A 19,232-nucleotide genomic window follows, 5' to 3' on the forward strand; every position below is an offset into this window, starting at 1 on the left:
CCACCCTCTCAGGGCTGGGAGTCTCAGGCTCCATCAGATCCTCCTCTCCACCCTCTCAGGTCTGGGAGTCTCAGGCTCGATCAGATCCTCCTCTCCACCCTCTCAGGGCTGGGAGTCTCAGGCTATGCACACTATTGGATTGCATCCTACCTGGCAGGCCGCGCCTACCAGGTGACGTGGATAGGATCTGTGTCTGCACCACGTACTCTCACTACTGGTGTCTTACTTACTTAACCTTTATTTAACTGTGTCCCTTAGGGATCGGTTCGAGGCCCTCTCCTCTTCTCTCTATACACCAAGTCATATCCTCACATGGTCTCTCCTATCATTGCATTGCGGATGACACTCAACTGCTTTTCTCCTTTCACCCTTCTGACACCCAGGTAGCGACACGCATCTCTGCGTGCCTGGCAGACATTTCAACTTGGATGTCGGCCCACCACCTCAAGCTCAACCTCGACAAGATGGAACTGGTCTTTCTCCCAGGGAAAGCCTGCCCTCCTGGCCTGTCCTAATCCAGGCACTTCTCCTCTCCCATCTGGCCTAATGCAACTCGCTGTTGGCTGGGCTCCCTGCTTGTGCCATCAAACCCCTGCAATTTATCCAGAACGCTGCAGCCCGCCGGGTTTTCAACCTTCCCAAGTTCTCTCATGTCACCCCACTCCTCCGTACACTCCACTGGCTTCCAGTCGAAGCTTGCATCCACTACAGGACCATGGTGCCTACCTGCAGGTTATGCTCAAACCCTACACCCCAACTCAAGCACTCTGTTCTGCCACCCCTGGTCTCTTGGCCCTCCCACCCCTACCGGTGGGGGGGGGGGGGCAGCTTCCGCTCAGCCCAGTCCAAGCTCTTCTCTGTCCTGGCACCTCAGGTCTCTTGGCCCTCCCACCCCTACGGGCGGGCAGCTTCCGCTCAGCCCAGTCCAAGCTCCTCTCTGTCCTGGCACCCCAATGGTGGACCTAGCTTCCCCCTGAAGCTAGGACAGCAGAGTCGTTGCCCATCTTCCGCTATCATCTGAAACCCTACCTCTTCAAAGAGTATCTTAAATAATCCTCCTCCTCACCTCTTGAAAGTATGTTATGAGAGGATCTGTGTCTGCATAATGTTAATTATCTCACATCTCGGAAAATATTTGTAACGTTGTAGTAATTCATGGTAATGTTGTGTTTTTGAGCTAGTGCCCAATTGACTCCCATTCACTCCTCCCAGTATTGCCCAGAATACACCGCGCGGCCCATTGACGACGCAGGGCAATTAATACCAATGGAGTTTCCCATCTCCTCAAAAGTCTCTATCTCAGTAAACACAAGGAGAAATGTCCATCACAAGAGACAAGTCTGGGAGAAAACTATTTTATATTAGAAATACTTTAAGATAAAAAAAAATTGTCGAATGTGAATGACAATCCATCCCTTCATTTGAGTGGCATTTTCATGGCACAAACCTTATTGTTACAGTAGGCCCTACTCTAGTTATGACATCATTTGTTGATGTTATTGTCCTTTATGGGTCATGAGTCATGCCGCATATCTTTTTGCAAAAGCTTCAGACTGATGCTTATCAGTTGATACCAGCCTGTTCTCTCAGTGTCCAGAGGATGGCACTAGATCTCTGTATTAGACATGCTGACAAATCTCAACAACATTATAACAAATGTCGGATTCATTAAAGAGGGGGAAATTCCATGGTAACAGATTACGCTGAGACTCAAGAGTTTTCACTTTAAAATGTATAACAAACAAAAACCATTGATGTTCAAAGTTTAACAAACCATAGAACTTAATGCACAATGACTACTCTTAATTAATAATTTCCACAGAAAATTGTACAAAAACACATTTACAGGAAAAACTGTGCAGATACTAACTTTGCATCTGTACCGTTTTTCAGTAGGGGAGAGTGGGTTAATAAGTTGTTTCTAGGAAACCATACATACAATTAATCATTTAACCAAATATTTAGGGGAAAAAATCAACAGGTTTGGCTCTAGATTACAGCTCTATATGTACTTTACATTGTTTTTTGAGATCAGACATAATATCACTATAATCTGAGTGTTCATTTTTGGAAGTTGCTTTCGTTTCAGCACATCTAATTTGTAAACACTTCAACTGTATTAAATGATTACTTATAGATGGCTGTAAAAGACCGATCCTCAGGTGGTTGCTACTGACACCGCCTGGTATAGAGGTTCTGGATGGCAGGGAGCTCGGCCCCAGTGATGTACTGGGCCGTACTCACTACCCTCTGTAGCACCTTGCAGTCGGGTGCCTTGCAGTTGCCGTACCCAGCGGTGATGCAGCCAGTCAAGATGCTCTCGATGGTGTAGCTGTAGAACTTTTGGAGGAACTTTAAAATTGGATTTGATCCGGGGTGAATTGTACCAAGATACCACTTTTTTTTGACAAGCTATGCTTTCAAAACTTTAATGTTTACATAAATTCTGATTATTTCCCGGGATTCACAACATCCTGAAATATATGCAGATATCTTTGTTAGAAAGAATACTACATTTCCCTTGACAGAGTGACGCTGAATGTAAAACATTGCTCAATTTACCACACTCTCCCCTGTACGTTTTTCTTTTTGACTTTGGCAATTGTTCAAAGTAGTCATTGTGCATAGAGTTGTATGATTTGTTAAACTTTCAAATCAATGGTTTTTAGTTTGGCATACAATTGAAAGTAAAAAATCGGAGTCTCCGTGACCGTGGAATTGCCCACAGTGCACCCATAATGCACCATTTCAAATTGACCAGAAAATTGTCTCGATGGTTCTTTCTACCGAATGGTCTGACGACAATAGTTCCACTTTTTAATTCACTTAGAGTTTGACACAATAAGTAGTGACAAAATGTCCACGTCTTGATGGAAATTAGGTTTGACTATTTTGAGTCGGGATGACGTCTGAAATAAATATTTGAACCTAGGCACAGAGAGTAGCTAGAAACATCAATACACCCCTCTAAACAGAGTGCAGCGTCAGTCCCCCCCCCACCCCCCCCAAAAAAACCTTCTCATGTGACATGAGCAAGTGCTCAAGAGCATAACATTTGTACAACACCTTCAAATCCCTAATCTGACACAAAGGTTGTTCCTCTGCAATGCTTCAGTCTGGGTACTGACTGTACTCATTTATTATTTATCATTACAGGCAAGAGCAGCTGAAAAAGGTGCAATTTTCTCAGTCCTCTTTCTTTAGCTGACCTAAATTCAACCAAAGTATAACAGTTTTGCTTCAGCTTGAAAGCCCCTTCTCGAGACACCAGGCCTATTTTCAAAGCCATGGCGATAAGAGTTATGAACACGAGGTTTAAGAGAAGCCACGGTTGCTAGGGAAGCAACCACACTGATGTCCAACAGTGAAATAAATTATACAGATAGGAAAAGGTTACATAGCTTGACATGTTTTTTTATTGCAGATTGAAATAATTGAATGAATGAATGAAGACACTTTCTATTTTGAGAGGTGTGTGGTGCATGTCAGGTAAAGCTCTGATGACCTCACTATATCATCTGTTGGCGGTGTGCATAGCTAGTTATGTGAATAGAGGTTAATCACTGCATTGTCTCCCCATCCTTCCTCAAACCACACACACACACACACACACACACACACACACACACACACACACACACACACACACACACACACACACACACACGCACACACACGCACACACACGCACACACACGCACACACACACACTCTTCGTCATACTTCTGAAGTATTCATTTATACATTGCAGTGCTAAAATTATGTTTTGCGTGTAATATTTATTTCCTTTAGACACTGTATCAGTTGAATAATGGTTCAGGTAAATAGATGCTAGTGTGTAATTTAAATATCAGATTCCAAAAAATGACTAACATACCAATCAATAAATCAGTCAATCACCCAACGAACCCTCCAATCAGTCCGATGACATGATTGATAAATCAAGTCAATCAATCAATCAATCAATCAATCAACCAATCAGTCTGATGACACGACTCTAGCCAATCAGTGTTTGAGTTTCTACTGTATAATCTCCTGGTATTGGTTGGATTTGAGGAACCTCCTGTATGAATCTTTCTCCATGAGGGCAAAGACCTGTCTCTGGGCTAGGTCAAAGGTCATAGGAGTCAGTCGGCCCAAGTTCCTTACTGTTACGTCCTTGGTGATGTGGTCAATGTTCACCTGTTGGAGGCAGAGAGTCATCTGAGCATTAGAATCAAATTACTTGAGGGATAGTGCCTTTTATAATGAGAAGGTTTCAGTGTATCCTATGTTCCAGAGCTTGGGTGTATGTGACGTGTATTCGATATGTTAGATCAACAAGGACGTGACAAAATGTAGGTAAGTTGACCACAGAGTACAGTAAAGATAATGTACCTTTTCTAGATGCAGTAAATAGCATGACTTGTTTTAGAATAAGAAATTGCACTGTAATGAATATAACATGAAAATGTATAATAAAGTAATGTATCGTATCGATCATCATATCGTAACTCTTCTACAGTAAGACTACCTAATCTTACCATTGGACTATCCTTGACTGATTACTATGGTAATACCTCTCAAACAAACACAGTATTTGTGTAATGTTTGTACAGTCTAGCACCACTGTACTTTGTATAACCTCACGCAGTGGGCCAGGTGTGTAATACTATAGGTAATGTGTGTAAATACTAATTCCCTGGTCTGGCACATCAATTGAAGCTTTTCGTTTCGGTTCTTTACTCAGCAAACACACATCCTATTCATTACACGACCCAGTAAAAACCAATTCTCCCCCAAACACATCCTATTCATAACACGACCCAGTAAAAACAAAATCTCGCCCAAACACATCCTATTCATAACACGACCCAGTAAAAGCCAATTCTTCCCCAAACACAATGTCCTTGTGACACTTGAGACTGGCACGTGTTCAGTGACCAATATTTACCAGGCCAATATTGACAGAGTTTCAAAACTAAAGTCCTCATCTAATTTGGTGAATTGCGCTCGAGGATTGACATCATGCCCATTGTCATTTCATCCCTATGTCAATATATCAGAAACAGGGTTGTGTTCATTAGGGCACACAACAGAAAACTTCAAACGAGTGCTTCTTATTGGACAAGTCCAGATAGTCCTCCCTATTTCAGTCTATTTTCTTCAGTTTGGTGCCTAACGAACACAACCCTGGGGAAAAAAAGAATTATAACAAACCTCCCACTGGGCTCCGGTCTGTATAAACTCCTTATAAATCCTCTCAGCCTTGGCTGCCATTTTGCTTGTTTCTCTGGTCCTCTTGTAGTCCTCACAGGCTACCCAGAACTCAATGTTCTCCTCGCTGAACTCTGACCTCAGGAAGCCCCTGAAAGTAGCCAGGCCATCTGTTAGGGAGAGGAAGAGGAATACAGTAAACGTTATCTGATTTGAAGTTTACCAAGGTAGAGTCAATGATTAACTGCAACATAGTCTCATTAGAATATGTCAAAATACTGATATTTAACCATTGTATGACTGCTGAAACTTACAGCTGTTGGTCAGTACATTGTCCAGGGCCTTCCCCCACTGCCAAGCTTCCGCTCTTGATGGTCTTGAAAGAGACATATTTTATTATGTGTTGTATAAAGGATGTCCACAAAACAGAGATGTGTTTTTATGTTTGCATGTCTTGTTTTACCAGGTAAGTTGACTGAGAACACATTCTCATTTACAGCAATGGTCTGGGGAATAGCTACAGGGAGATGAATGAGCCAATTGGACGCTGGGGATGACTAAGTGGCCATGATTGTATGAGTGCCAGAATGGGAATTTAGCCAGGACCCCAGGTCAACACACTTACTCTTACGGTAAGTGCCATGGGATCTTTAGTGACCACAGAAAGTCAGGACATCTGTTTAACGTCCCATCCAAAAAACAGCACCCTACACAGGACAATGTCCCCAATCACTGCCCTGGGATATTTGTTTTAGACCAAAGGAAAGGGGGCCTCCTACTGATAGGAATGATGATGGTGTCTTAAGAATCGTTGACAGACATATTCTCCAACACCACTTCCAGCAGCATCTGGTCTCTCATCCAGGGACCGATCCTGATTAACTTCAGAGTCAAGTCAGCAGGTGTGTGTGAGCGTGTATGTTGAAATGTATGGCTGCGTTTCAATAGGCAGCCCAATTATGATATTTCTTCCACAAATTGGTATTTTGACCAATCACATCAGATCTTTTTCAGAGCAGCCAAATTTCGAAAGAATTCGGCTCCTTTTGTGTACAATTATTTGTGTTGCACCCTTTAAAACTTCTTGAGAATACAGGGGGTGCTGTTTCGCATTAGCATAATTGCCTCTACAGATTAAACTGCCTCTTATTCAATTATTGCTGTTACTATATGCATATAACCATATACCATTGGATAGAAAACAAGCTATGGTTTCTAAAACCGTTCCAATTTTGTCTCTGAGTGAAACACAGGTCATTTCACAGCACTTTCCCTGAGCCAGAAGAAGATTGCAAGATGTGTATGCTCGCTTCAACGCTCTGCCTATATATGGTCATGCCACCTATGACCCGAAACACACTTCATTCTTCTTCCACTGGGTGTCAGGAAGTTGTCAGAGGAGAAATTTTTTGTTTATCTTGTACTGACGTGAAATAAGACCTATTTCTTTAGCGTGACCGACAACTTCCGGTTTCCTGAGAAGCGCGTTTTATAGGTGCCATTGTCTTTTGTTATGCTGACGTTACAGATGAAAACTATCTCCGTCTCGAAGTTTGTTTGATACATGTGACCATATCACCGTAATGTATGTTTTTTCAATATAGTTTAATCAGATTATTAGAATTTTTTCGGGAGTTTTGCCGTGTTCCGTTCTTTGAGTTTTTTAACTTTGGACAGGGACCGTGCCAGTCGACCAGTACCCAGGCTAAATGAAGAGGGGAAGTTGCCATTGTGAATGGATTGAACGACTCATCAGGACTAAGGACACCTTGATCAACATTCTGATGAAAGATCAGCAATAGTAAGACCCAATTTACGATGATATTTCATATATCTGTCGTGCATGTGAACTGGTCGGGCGCGTCCAGCTGGTTCTGGCTGGCCTGGTTATGCTAATTTAGCGCTACATTTTGTTTTCGCTATAAAACATTTAAAAAATCTGAAATATTGTTTGGATTCACCAGATGTTGGGCTTTCAATGTCTGTACGCTGTGTATTTTTTCTGAAATGTTTTAAGACAAGTAATTAGTTATATAACGTTGGTCTCTGTAATTGTTCTAGCTGCATCAGCACTATATCAGATTGCAGCTGCAATGTAGAACTGTGATTTATACCTGAAAAATGCACATTTAAAAAAAAAAACTATGCTATACCATAAATATGTTATCAGACTGTCATCTTATGAATTTGTTTGTTGGTTAGTGGCTATCAATATCTTAGTTTAGCCGAATTGGTGATAGCACCTGATGGAGTAAGAAACTGTTGGAGTAAGAAAATGGTGTCTTTTGCTAACGTGTTTAGCTAATAGATTTACATATTGTGTCTTCCCTGTAAAACATTTAAAAAATCTGAAATGGTGGTTTTATTCACAAGATCTGTGTCTTTCATTGGGTGTCTTGGACTTGTGATTTAATGATATTTAGATGCTACTATTTAATTGTGACGCTATGCTAGCGATGCTAATCAGTGTGTGGGGGGGGGGGGTGCTCCCGGATCCGGGTTAGGTACTCTGTAGAGGTTTTAAATGACTCAGGCAAATCCTCTTCGCACCTTTAAATGACTCAGGCAAATCCTGTTCGCACCCTTTAAATGACTCAGGCAAATCCTCTTTGCACCTTTAAATGACTCAGGCAAATCCTGTTCGCACCTTTAAATGACTCAGGCAAATCCTCTTTGCACCTTTAAATGACTCAGGCAAATCCTCTTCGCACCTTTAAATGACTCAGCCAAATCCTGTTCGCACCCTTTAAATGACTCAGGCAAATCCTCTTCGCACCTTTAAATGACTCAGGCAAATCCTGTTCGCACCCTTTAAATGACTCAGGCAAATCCTGTTCGCACCCTTTAAATGACTCAGGCAAATCCTGTTCGCACCCTTTAAATGACTCAGGCAAATCCTGTTCGCACCTTTAAATGACTCGGCCAAATCCTGTTCGCACCTTTAAATGACTCAGGCAACTCCAGTTCGCACCCTTTAAATGACTCAGGCAAATCCTCTTCGCACCTTTAAATGACTCAGGCAAATCCTGTTCGCACCCTTTAAATGACTCAGGCAAATCCTGTTCGCACCCTTTAAATGACTCAGGCAAATCCTGTTCGCACCCTTTAAATGACTCAGGCAAATCCTCTTCGCACCCTCTAAATGACTCAGGCAAATCCTGTTCGCACCCTTTAAATGACTCAGGCAAATCCTGTTCGCACCCTTTAAATGACTCAGGCAAATCCTCTTCGCACCTTTAAATGACTCAGGCAAATCCTGTTTGCACCCTTTAAATGACTCAGGCAAATCCTGTTCGCACCTTTAAATGACTCAGGCAAATCCTGTTCGCACCTTTAAATGACTCAGGCAAATCCTGTTAGCACCCTTTAAATGACTCAGGCAAATCCTGTTCGCACCCTTTAAATGACTCAGGCAAATCTTGTTTGCACCCTTTAAATGACTCAGGCAAATCCTGTTCGCACCTTTAAATGACTCAGGCAAATCCTGTTCGCACCTTTAAATGACTCAGGCAAATCCTCTTTGCACCTTTAAATGACTCAGGCAAATCCTCTTCGCACCTTTAAATGACTCAGCCAAATCCTGTTCGCACCCTTTAAATGACTCAGGCAAATCCTCTTCGCACCTTTAAATGACTCAGGCAAATCCTGTTAGCACCCTTTAAATGACTCAGGCAAATCCTGTTCGCACCCTTTAAATGACTCAGGCAAATCCTGTTCGCACCCTTTAAATGACTCAGGCAAATCCTCTTCGCACCCTTTAAATGACTCAGGCAAATCCTGTTCGCACCCTTTAAATGACTCAGGCAAATCCTGTTCGTACCCTTTAAATGACTCAGGCAAATCCTGTTCGCACCCTTTAAATGACTCAGGCAAATCCTCTTCGCATCCTTTAAATGACTCAGGCAAATCCTGTTCGCACCTTTAAATGACTCAGGCAAATCCTGTTCGCACCTTTAAATGACTCAGGGAAATCCTGTTCGCACCTTTAAATGACTCAGCCAAATCCTGTTCGCACCCTTTAAATGACTCAGGCTGTCACGCCCTGGCCTTATTATTCTTTGTTTTCTTTATTATTTTAGTTAGGTCAGGGTGTGACATGGGGAATGTTTATGTTTTGTTGGTTTTGGGTGTTGTTTATGGTAAAGGGGTTGTGTATAGTATATGGGTTTGTGTGGAGTACATGTTTCTAGTGTTGTCTATGTATGTTTAGTTGTCTAGGAGAGTCTATGGTTACCTGAATGAGTTCCCAATTAGAGACAGCTGATTTCGGTTGTCTCTGATTGGGAGCCTTATTTAGGGTAGCCATAGGCTCTCATTGGTTGTGGGTAATTGTCTATGTAAGAACGTTAGTAGCCTGTATGTTTGTGCACAACGTTTGTAGCTTCACGGTCGTTTTGTTATTTTGTTGTTTTGTTAAAGTGTTTTTGTGTCGTGTTCATCTTCGTGTTAAAATAAAAGAAGATGGCATATTTTCCAACTGCTGCATTTTGGTCCGTTAATCCGCCACACGATCGTGACAGAATTACCCACCATAGGACCAAGCGGCATGGAAGGCGGCAACAGGACCTACCCACAAAGGATTTCTGGACATGGGAGGAGATACTGGATGGTAAGGGGCCGTGGGATCAACCTGGAGAATATCGCCTCCCTCGTGAAGAGCTGGAGGCAGCGAAAGCCGAGAGGAGGCGATATGAGGAGGCAGCACGGAGACAAGGCTGGAAGCCCGTGAGTACAACCCAAAAATTTCTTGGGGGGGGCCTTAAAGGGAGTGTGGCGAAGTCAGGTAGGAAACCTGCGCCTACTCCCTGTACTTACCGTGGAGAGCGAGAGTACGGGCAGACACCGTGTTACGCAGTAGAGCGCACGGTGTCTCCTGTACGCGTGCATAGCCCGGTTCGGTACATTTCAGCTCCACGTATCGGCCGGGCTAGACTGAGCGTTGAGCCATATGTCATGAAGCCGGCCCAACGCATCTGGTCACCAGTGCGTCTCCTCGGGCCGGCGTACATGGCACCAGCCTTACGCATGGTGTCCCCGGTTCGCCTACATAGGCCGGTGCGGGTTATTCCACCTCCCCGCACTGGTCAGGCGACGGGGAGCATAGAACCAGGTAAGGTTGGGCAGGCTCGGCGTTCAAGGGAGCCAGTACGCCTGCACGGTCCGGTATTTCCGGCGCCACCTCCCCGCCCCAATCCAGTACCACCAGTGCCTCCTCCACGCACTAGCTATATGGTGCGTGTCTCCAGCCCTTTACCACCAGTGTCTAAACCACGCACCAAGCCTCCTGTGTGTCCCCAGAGTCCTGTGCGTCCTGTTGCTGCTCCCCGCACTAGCCCTGAGATGCGTGTCCCCAGCCCGGTGCCACCAGTCCCGGCACCACGCACCAGGCCTACAGTGCGCCTCAGCCGGCAGGAGTCTGCCGTCTGCACAGCATTGACTGAACTGCTCGTCTCCCCAGCGCCATCTGAGCCATCCGTCTCCCCAGCGCCATCTGAGCCATCCGTCTCCCCAGCGCCATCTGAGCCATCCGTCTGCAATGAGCCTGCAAAGCCGCCCGTCTGCCATGAGCCTGCAAAGCCGCCCGTCTGCCATGAGCCCACTGAGCCGTCCGCCAGACAGGAGCCGCTAGAGCCGCCAGCCAGACAGGAGCCGCTAGAGCCGTCCGTCAGACAGGATCTGCCAGAGCCGCCAACCAGACAGGATCTGCCAGAGCCGCCAACCAGACAGGATCTGCCAGAGCCGCCAACCAGACAGGAGCAGCCAGATCAGTCAGCCAGCCATGAGCAGCCAGATCCGTCAGCTAGCCATGAGCAGCCAGATCCGTCAGCTAGCCATGAGCAGCCAGATCCGTCAGCCAGCCATGAGCAGCCAGATCCGTCAGCCAGCCATGAGCAGCCAGATCAGTTAGCCAGCCATGAGCAGCCAGATCCGTTAGCCAGCCATGAGCAGCCAGATCTGTCAGCCAGCCATGGGCCGTCCCTCAGTCCGGAGCTGCAGTCCCTCAGTCCGGAGCTGCAGTCCCTCAGTCCGGAGCTGCCATTCCTCAGTCCGGAGCTGCCCCTTACCCTGGAGCTGCCCCTTCCCCTGGTGCTGCCCCTTATCCTGGTGCTGCCCCTTACCCTGGTGCTGCCCCTTACCCTGGTGCTGCCCCTTACCCTGGTACTGCCCCTGACCCTAGTACTGCCCCTGACCCTGGTACTGCCTCTTACCCTGGTACTGCCCCTTAGTCCGGAACTGCCCCTGAATGCAATGGGGTTAAGGTGGAGGGGGGTCGTTTGGAGGAAGCCTAGGAGGGGTTTAGGTACTGTGGTGACGTGGGGACTACGACCAGAGCCGGAGCCGCCACCGTGGAGGGGAGCCCACCCAGACCCTCCCCTAGACTGTGTATGGTGCGCCCGGAGTTCGCGCCTCAAGGGGGGGGTTATGTCACGCCCTGGCCTTATTATTCTTTGTTTTCTTTATTATTTTAGTTAGGTCAGGGTGTGACATGGGGAATGTTTATGTTTTGTTGGTTTTGGGTGTTGTTTATGGTAAAGGGGTTGTGTATAGTATATGGGTTTGTGTGGAGTACATGTTTCTAGTGTTGTCTATGTATGTTTAGTTGTCTAGGAGAGTCTATGGTTACCTGAATGAGTTCCCAATTAGAGACAGCTGATTTCGGTTGTCTCTGATTGGGAGCCTTATTTAGGGTAGCCATAGGCTCTCATTGGTTGTGGGTAATTGTCTATGTAAGAACGTTAGTAGCCTGTATGTTTGTGCACAACGTTTGTAGCTTCACGGTCGTTTTGTTATTTTGTTGTTTTGTTAAAGTGTTTTTGTGTCGTGTTCATCTTCGTGTTAAAATAAAAGAAGATGGCATATTTTCCAACTGCTGCATTTTGGTCCGTTAATCCGCCACACGATCGTGACACAGGCAAATCCTGTTCGCACCCTTTAAATGACTCAGGCAAATCCTCTTCGCACCTTTAAATGACTCAGGCAAATCCTGTTCGCACCCTTTAAATGACTCAGGCAAATCCTGTTCGCACCCTTTAAATGACTCAGGCAAATCCTGTTCGCACCCTTTAAATGACTCAGGCACATCCTCTTCGCACCCTTTAAATGACTCAGGCAAATCCTGTTCGCACCCTTTAAATGACTCAGGCAAATCCTGTTCGCACCCTTTAAATGACTCAGGCAAATCCTCTTCGCACCTTTAAATGACTCAGGCAAATCCTGTTTGCACCCTTTAAATGACTCAGGCAAATCCTGTTCGCACCTTTAAATGACTCAGGCAAATCCTGTTCGCACCTTTAAAATACTCAGGCAAATCCTGTTCGCACCCTTTAAATGACTCAGGCAAATCCTGTTCGCACCCTTTAAATGACTCAGGCAAATCCTGTTTGCACCCTTTAAATGACTCAGGCAAATCCTGTTCGCACCTTTAAATGACTCAGGCAAATCCTGTTCGCACCCTTTAAATGACTCAGGCAAATCCTGTTTGCACCCTTTAAATGACTCAGGCAAATCCTGTTCGCACCCTTTAAATGACTCAGGCAAATCCTGTTCGCACCTTTAAATGACTCAGGCAAATCCTGTTCATCCTCATTTTTGGCAACTTAAATTAAGGCTTGGTTGAAAGCAAAATGTATTTTTTTATTAGTTTAGTTTTTTGTCATATACGTTCTTAAAGAGACAGTGTACAGTTTCCAAAGTAATGTATCACAATGGAAAATGTGCTTTTTCATAATGTAGAAACATAACACTGCAGAACATGAATTTGTAAATATAATGACAGGTATTTCATTCAACATTTGAGCTTTTACAATAATAATTGTCTCTCTAGGGTTGGGTCGTGTGGGTAAATGATTTCACATAATTGGTGAAACTGCCTTGTCCGTTTATGATATTATAATAACAAAGAAATAACTGCAAACAACAAACCACTCGGACATCATTTTCCACTCGGACATCATTTTCCACTCGGACATCATTTTCCACTCGGACATCATTTTCCACTCGGACATCATTTTCCACTCGGACATCATTTTCCACTCGGACATCATTGCACACGTCATTGAACAGCAGAATATGTACGGCAGATTTTTTACCATGCTTACCGCGCTCCTCTCTTCCATTTCTCCTCCGCTACATCAACAAAACAAAAACAATAACAAAGGCGCTGGGGGCGAACATGGCGCTGTTTCCCAAAATACGGATTAGATCTTAATGCCATGAACTGCAATAACAAGTACAGAAGACTTCTATAACAAACATAATATTCTGCTACTGTTGTATTCTCCACTGATGTGCGCTCAAAGTGCATCTCTTTAGTTTGACTCAGAATTTACCAATCTTTGCAAACGTAACTGTATTACTGTCACCATGACGATGTACAATTGCCATTTGGCAAATCGGACCATAATTATATCCTCCTTAGCAGATGCTAAGCTGCAGGACTGTTTTGCTAGCACAGACTGGAATATGTTCCGCGATTCCTCCGATGGCATTGAGGAGTACACCACATCAGTCATTGGCTTCATCAATAAGTTCATCGATGACGTCGTCCCCACAGTGACCATACGTACATACCCAAACCAGAAGCCATGGATTCAAGGAGCGGGACTCTAACCCAGAAGCTTATAAGAAATCCTGCTATGCCCTCCGACGAACCATCAAACAGGCAAAGCGTCAATACAGGACTAAGATCGAATCTATGGAGATTGCATGGCTGTGTTCTCAATTTTATACACCTGTCAGCAACGGGTGTGGCTATAATAGCCGAATTCAATAATTTGAAGGGGTGTCCACATACTTTTGTGTATATATAGTGTATTAACATCATGTTGGCAAAAACATTTTAAGCTTCAATATCAGAATAACAATCTGCAAAGTGAAGATGTCATAGAACATCAAAAAGTAAACATTTCTGGAGACACCTAATTTCTGGAGACACCTTGCTGTTTTGGGTCACATTTGCTATCAAAGAGTGGTGCGGTTGCTAATTAATTGTAAGTGAATTGATTTGCTCCAAAGCCAAAATGCTTTTGCCAGACGTCTCATCCTGAATTCAATTTCGCTGCTCTATCGATCGCTCCATACATCATTGTGGAGAAGAGAAGTTAGTGGGCATGATGTTTGGCCAGAGGGATGTGGATGGGTAGACAGGCAAAAGATGCTTAGCTAGCCACCTAAAGTTATTTACAATTAGTTACCAAAGTTTTCTACACTCTTTCGCTAGCTATCGTAAAGCTGTCGTCCCGTCTCCAAATATGAGGAGGTGCCTCCAGTTGTGTTTACATTTTATCATTGTGACCAGGGGTAAAAGTTAGCTGGTACTGAGTCACAGAAAAATACATATTGGGGGTATGCCACACTGGTAAAACATGAGCCTATCAGAATAATTACAATTATTGCAAAAAAAAAGATGTCAAAAAATGTAGGCTATCACACCATCATTTATAATTTCTGTCTTTCAGAGGCATGAAAAAAAATAGCAAATAGACTTAAAAATGTTGCTCTAGAATGCGGTGTGATTCAATTTTGAACACTGACATTTTGCATGAGGCAGAGATGACTGGCTGAAAATGGCGGGTGTACAGTGCACTGTTTGGAATTATTTTAGAGTGGACAAAAGTGTGCAGTTAAATGCTGACCACACCGATCAGGTAAAATAACAACCTGATGTTGATATGTATGCAGTACAATTAGTACACAGTATGTAAGAAATATAGGCAAGACAGATATCGAACATGGCCAATGACTTATTCTGAAAGTTTCTCCATTACCTGGCATGCTTCGGAGGCGTCTCCAGACATCTCTCAGGTTTCTTCTGAAGAGGGATGACCTTCTCAGGTTTCTTCTGAAAGGGGATGACATCCTCAGTGTGTTCATGGTCTGGCCTCTGGAGCAGGGTACCAAACTTCACCTTGATATGTTTAGCTCTAGAAGAAGACGGAGAATGTGACAATCTGGCATACCATCCACTCAAAGAGTCATTTATTGTCTGACGTTTGAATCAGAATCACTAAGATCAGTCTTAGTAAGCAGATTCTCAACACAAAAAAAATATTCTAAAAAGTGAATAGGGAACATTTGAAAAGAACACATATACTGTATATTTCCAGGCAAACATTATGAGTCAGGAGAACAAGTGTTAAAGATTTAAACAAGTGTTAAACAACAAGTGTTAAAAAAGTGATTTTAAAAACGGTGATAGAGCACCATGTAAAGCAAACGCACTGCAGAGAAGCAAAAACCTACATAGAATGAACAAATAATCAATCAAACAGAGCCCTAAGATTAAACTGTTGTATCGGAAAGAGATGGAGTATGTATTTACATAGCCTACAAGGTGAACATTCATTCAGAATATATACTATCTGGACAGAATGCTCATATAAAACTGCACTCACCTCTCAAGACATGTTTGCTGTAAGACTGCAAACCCTTTACACATTCTCTAAGCCTAACCCTATTAGCTTGTCTGTAGAATCACTCTGTGAAAAGGTCTGTCCTCAAGTTCTGCTGTCGCCTACAAGAATGTAATGCTATATAGAGACAGCTTATTGGCCAAGGGCCTAAAGAAGAGGAGACGGGCCAGCCAATCAGACAGTGTGTTGGAAGTCAAGCTGAAGGTTCACAGAGTTAGAGAGAAGAGACATCTGTGTGGCTCATGTTGATATCACATTAGTTATATCCCAAAGGACATGAACCCATGTAGGGGGTCATTCACCCTCTGGGATCTGGCCACGCAATATGTCACAAAATCCTTTAAAAACATAACTTGCCCTGATTTAGTGTTGTACGTTTTATTAAAACACGTTAACTATGAGATGTTCACAAAGATATTTCATTTTCATGTCCACCCTTGTCGTAAACACAAAACTGCATGACATATATTTCAACTGAATTTAACCCTTCCCTCAATGCTACAGACAACCCTTCCCTCAATGTTACAGCCAACCCTTCCATCAATGTTACAGCCAACCCTTCCCTCAATGTTACAGCCAACCCTTCCCTCACTGCTACAGCCAACCCTTCCATCAATGTTACAGCCAACCCTTCCCTCACTGCTACAGCCAACCCTTCCCTCAATGCTACAGCCAACCCTTCCCTCAATGCTACAGCCAACCCTTCCCTCACTGCTACAGCCAACCCTTCCTTCACTACTACAGCCAACCCTTCCCTCACTGCTACAGCCAACACTTCCATCAATGCTACAACCAACCCTTCTTTCAATGCTACAGGAACCCTTCCCTCAATGCTAAAGGAACCGTTCCTTCACTGCTACAGCCAACCCTTCCCTCACTGCTACAGCCAACCCTTCCCTTACTGCTACAGCCAACCCTTCCTTCACTGCTACAGCCAACCCTTAATTTTCACGTGAGTACAGTGAAATGCCTTTATTGCAGCTCTAACCCCAACAACGCAGCAATCAATATCAATGTAGCCCTAAAAACAAGATAGAACAAAAATAAGAATAGGAAATAAGAAGAACACAAGACAGTAAGAAGTTATATACAGGGTCAGTTCCAATTGCATATGTACAATGAGGTAGATATGTATAGGGGTAAGGTGACTAGGCATCAGAATATATGATAAACAGAGTAGCAGCAGTGTATTATGATTGTTTTTGAGTGTGTAGAGTAAGTATAAATGTGTGTGCATGTTGTGTCTTTCATATGAATATTTCAAGTATATTATGAGTATTATTTTGAACATGTATTTCAAGGATAGTCCAACACATTTCCAGGACCTGACTACCTTCTGGAACCTATGCTCATTCCAGTAAGTCAATTTAAGCCTTGGGGGGGGGGGGGGGGGCAGCAATCACCCTCCAAAAGTAAATGTCATACTGTGAGTAATGTGAACATAATTACAATCAGACGCCAGAGCAGAGGCAACCAGCGCTACATATTCAGTAATGAGGCAAACATTAAACATTGATTATCCCTTTTGATAGGGACTGTTTATTGCAAAACACAGACTTTTCTTACAATCGGCTTGGTTCCCCTAGTAACCTGGTTTTCCATGATGGGTCTGTATTTTCAACAGCTCTTCCCACATCAAATACATCATTTTTTTTCTTAAAGGGAAGGGTGAAATCATGAAGCATCACTTGTAAGCCAGCTATGTATTAAACATGTCCAGTGTGTCTGATTTGTACCGATCAAGCCCTTACTATAATGGCTTGTTACTCTTTTGTTCCGTGTACCTGCTTCAGATTTACTGGCAACTCCTCAAAGTCCACGATGCGTAACACTTTATTTTAAAGGACCCTTATAAAACCTTTATAAGGCTTTTATAGATTGTGTTCACAATTTATTAATCATTACTCCCACATTTATAAACCATTTACTAATCATTATTAAAAGTATTTTTGAAGTCCCTAATCTAAAGTGATCGCTATATATATACTTTATAAATGTTATGAGTGACCAGTGTATTTTCTCACAAAAAAATGGGCATGCAATTGGTAGACATTCCATCTGTACCTGGTAAAAGAATACGCACATAACACAGGATGTTTATCTATCTATCTATCTATCTATCTATCTGTCTATCTGTCTATCTGTCTATCTATCTATCTATCTATCTATCTATCTATCTATCTATCTGTCTATCTGTCTATCTGTCTATCTGTCTGTCTGTCTGTCTGTCTGTCTGTCTGTCTGTCTGTCTGTCTGTCTGTCTGTCTGTGGATTTGAAACCATTTCATCAAATAAAATCTTAAGTCAATGTTCCAACACAGTTTGGATTTTTCTTCAAATAAATCAAAATCAAATAAAATCCATTTGGTCCGCTATGTCTCAGTGAATTGGTCTAACGTTGGATGTTTTTCATGAGTAAGCTTTTATTTTGAAATCTCAGAAATCACAGTCTTGGCAGCTGATCTCTCTGTGGTTTATTTATTTCTCACAGGTCCCCAAAGGGATGTCTTCTCCCACAATGCCCACACAGTATCAGAAGAAGAAGGCGAGATAGAATGGAGATGGTCTTTTTTAATGCTAAGTAATGTTTATCAGGGAATCAGTAGAAATCAGATCTATACGATTCTGTACAGAGAACTCATGTTTTCTTGACCAGGAAAAACTCCTATCCCCATAGCCCGAGGACTCTCTCTAAACCTCCAACATGGGCCCAGAGTTTTACTTGGTCCGGTCACGTGGTCAGGGAAACACTCCTGGCTCTACCCATGAAGCTCCAAGAAACGGTTTCGTAAACAATTCCAAATTGGACCATGAATCCTTCACATTTCGAGGCTATTCACAGCTTAGTGCTGAGAATGGTGCTAACGTGGAAAACCAATCCAAGAATAAAACTCGGAAGAAAAATGTGAAATAGTCACTTATTTAGAAACGGATCATAAACGGTTTACGTAGTTGCAGTGAACTAGTATTGAAAAGTGCATTTCTTTCCCATCCATCTCACCACAATGAGGCAGAGAGTTAGAGTAGGCTACTCAAAGGAATCACTATTACTACTGTATTACTGTTACCCTGGAAAGACATAGCTGACTTCTCTCCAGAGTAGTGGTAACGAGTTTAACACTGTAAGAGGGAGGTTCTTCCAGTAGCTGAAATCAGTCACTATTCCCTTGGGGATGGCGTAGTGAGTGATACATCCTCTTGGTCACAATAAGAGGGACACTAAGGGCAGTGTTTGATAAATGGTGGTCTGAGACCCACAAGTGAGTCAGGGCTACTTCCTTCTGGTCTATGTCTGACTAAGGACAATTATGTTAGACACGTGGTTTAGAGTATCTGCTGAATGGGTTGAAGGTCATTAGAATGGCCCTCAGCCTAGGTGGATCTTCGTGGAAATACATTTGGGGAACTTTCTAGTAGGGGATTTTTTTGTATTTATTAGGATCCCCAATTAGCTGCTGCCGGGCAGCAGCAACTCTTCCTGGGGTCCAAACATGAAACAACATAAATAAAATACATCACTATACATAGCACTACATTTACATTACATTTAGCCACTCAGCAGACGCTCCCATCCAGAGCAACCCACAGCGAGTGCCTTCATCTGGAGATAGCCATGCAAGACAT

The 19,232-nt window shown here is 43.4% G+C and overlaps 1 protein-coding gene across 1 annotated transcript; it reads right to left on the reverse strand.

The window, feature by feature from the left end:
* Positions 1 to 3,393: 3,393 nt before the first annotated feature.
* Positions 3,394 to 15,731, reverse strand: LOC129823743 (regulator of G-protein signaling 5-like). Its single transcript, XM_055882701.1, has 5 exons — positions 15,591 to 15,731; positions 14,964 to 15,119; positions 5,511 to 5,572; positions 5,200 to 5,366; positions 3,394 to 4,182 (listed from the first exon to the last, which is right to left on the reverse strand). The coding sequence occupies exons 1-5, from the start codon at positions 15,632 to 15,634 to the stop codon at positions 4,021 to 4,023; spliced, it is 591 nt and encodes a 196-aa protein (XP_055738676.1). The 5' UTR covers positions 15,635 to 15,731; the 3' UTR covers positions 3,394 to 4,020.
* Positions 15,732 to 19,232: the final 3,501 nt, after the last annotated feature.

This window comes from Salvelinus fontinalis, chromosome 26 (genome assembly GCF_029448725.1).
Source record: "Salvelinus fontinalis isolate EN_2023a chromosome 26, ASM2944872v1, whole genome shotgun sequence".
Lineage (NCBI taxonomy): Eukaryota > Metazoa > Chordata > Actinopteri > Salmoniformes > Salmonidae > Salvelinus > Salvelinus fontinalis.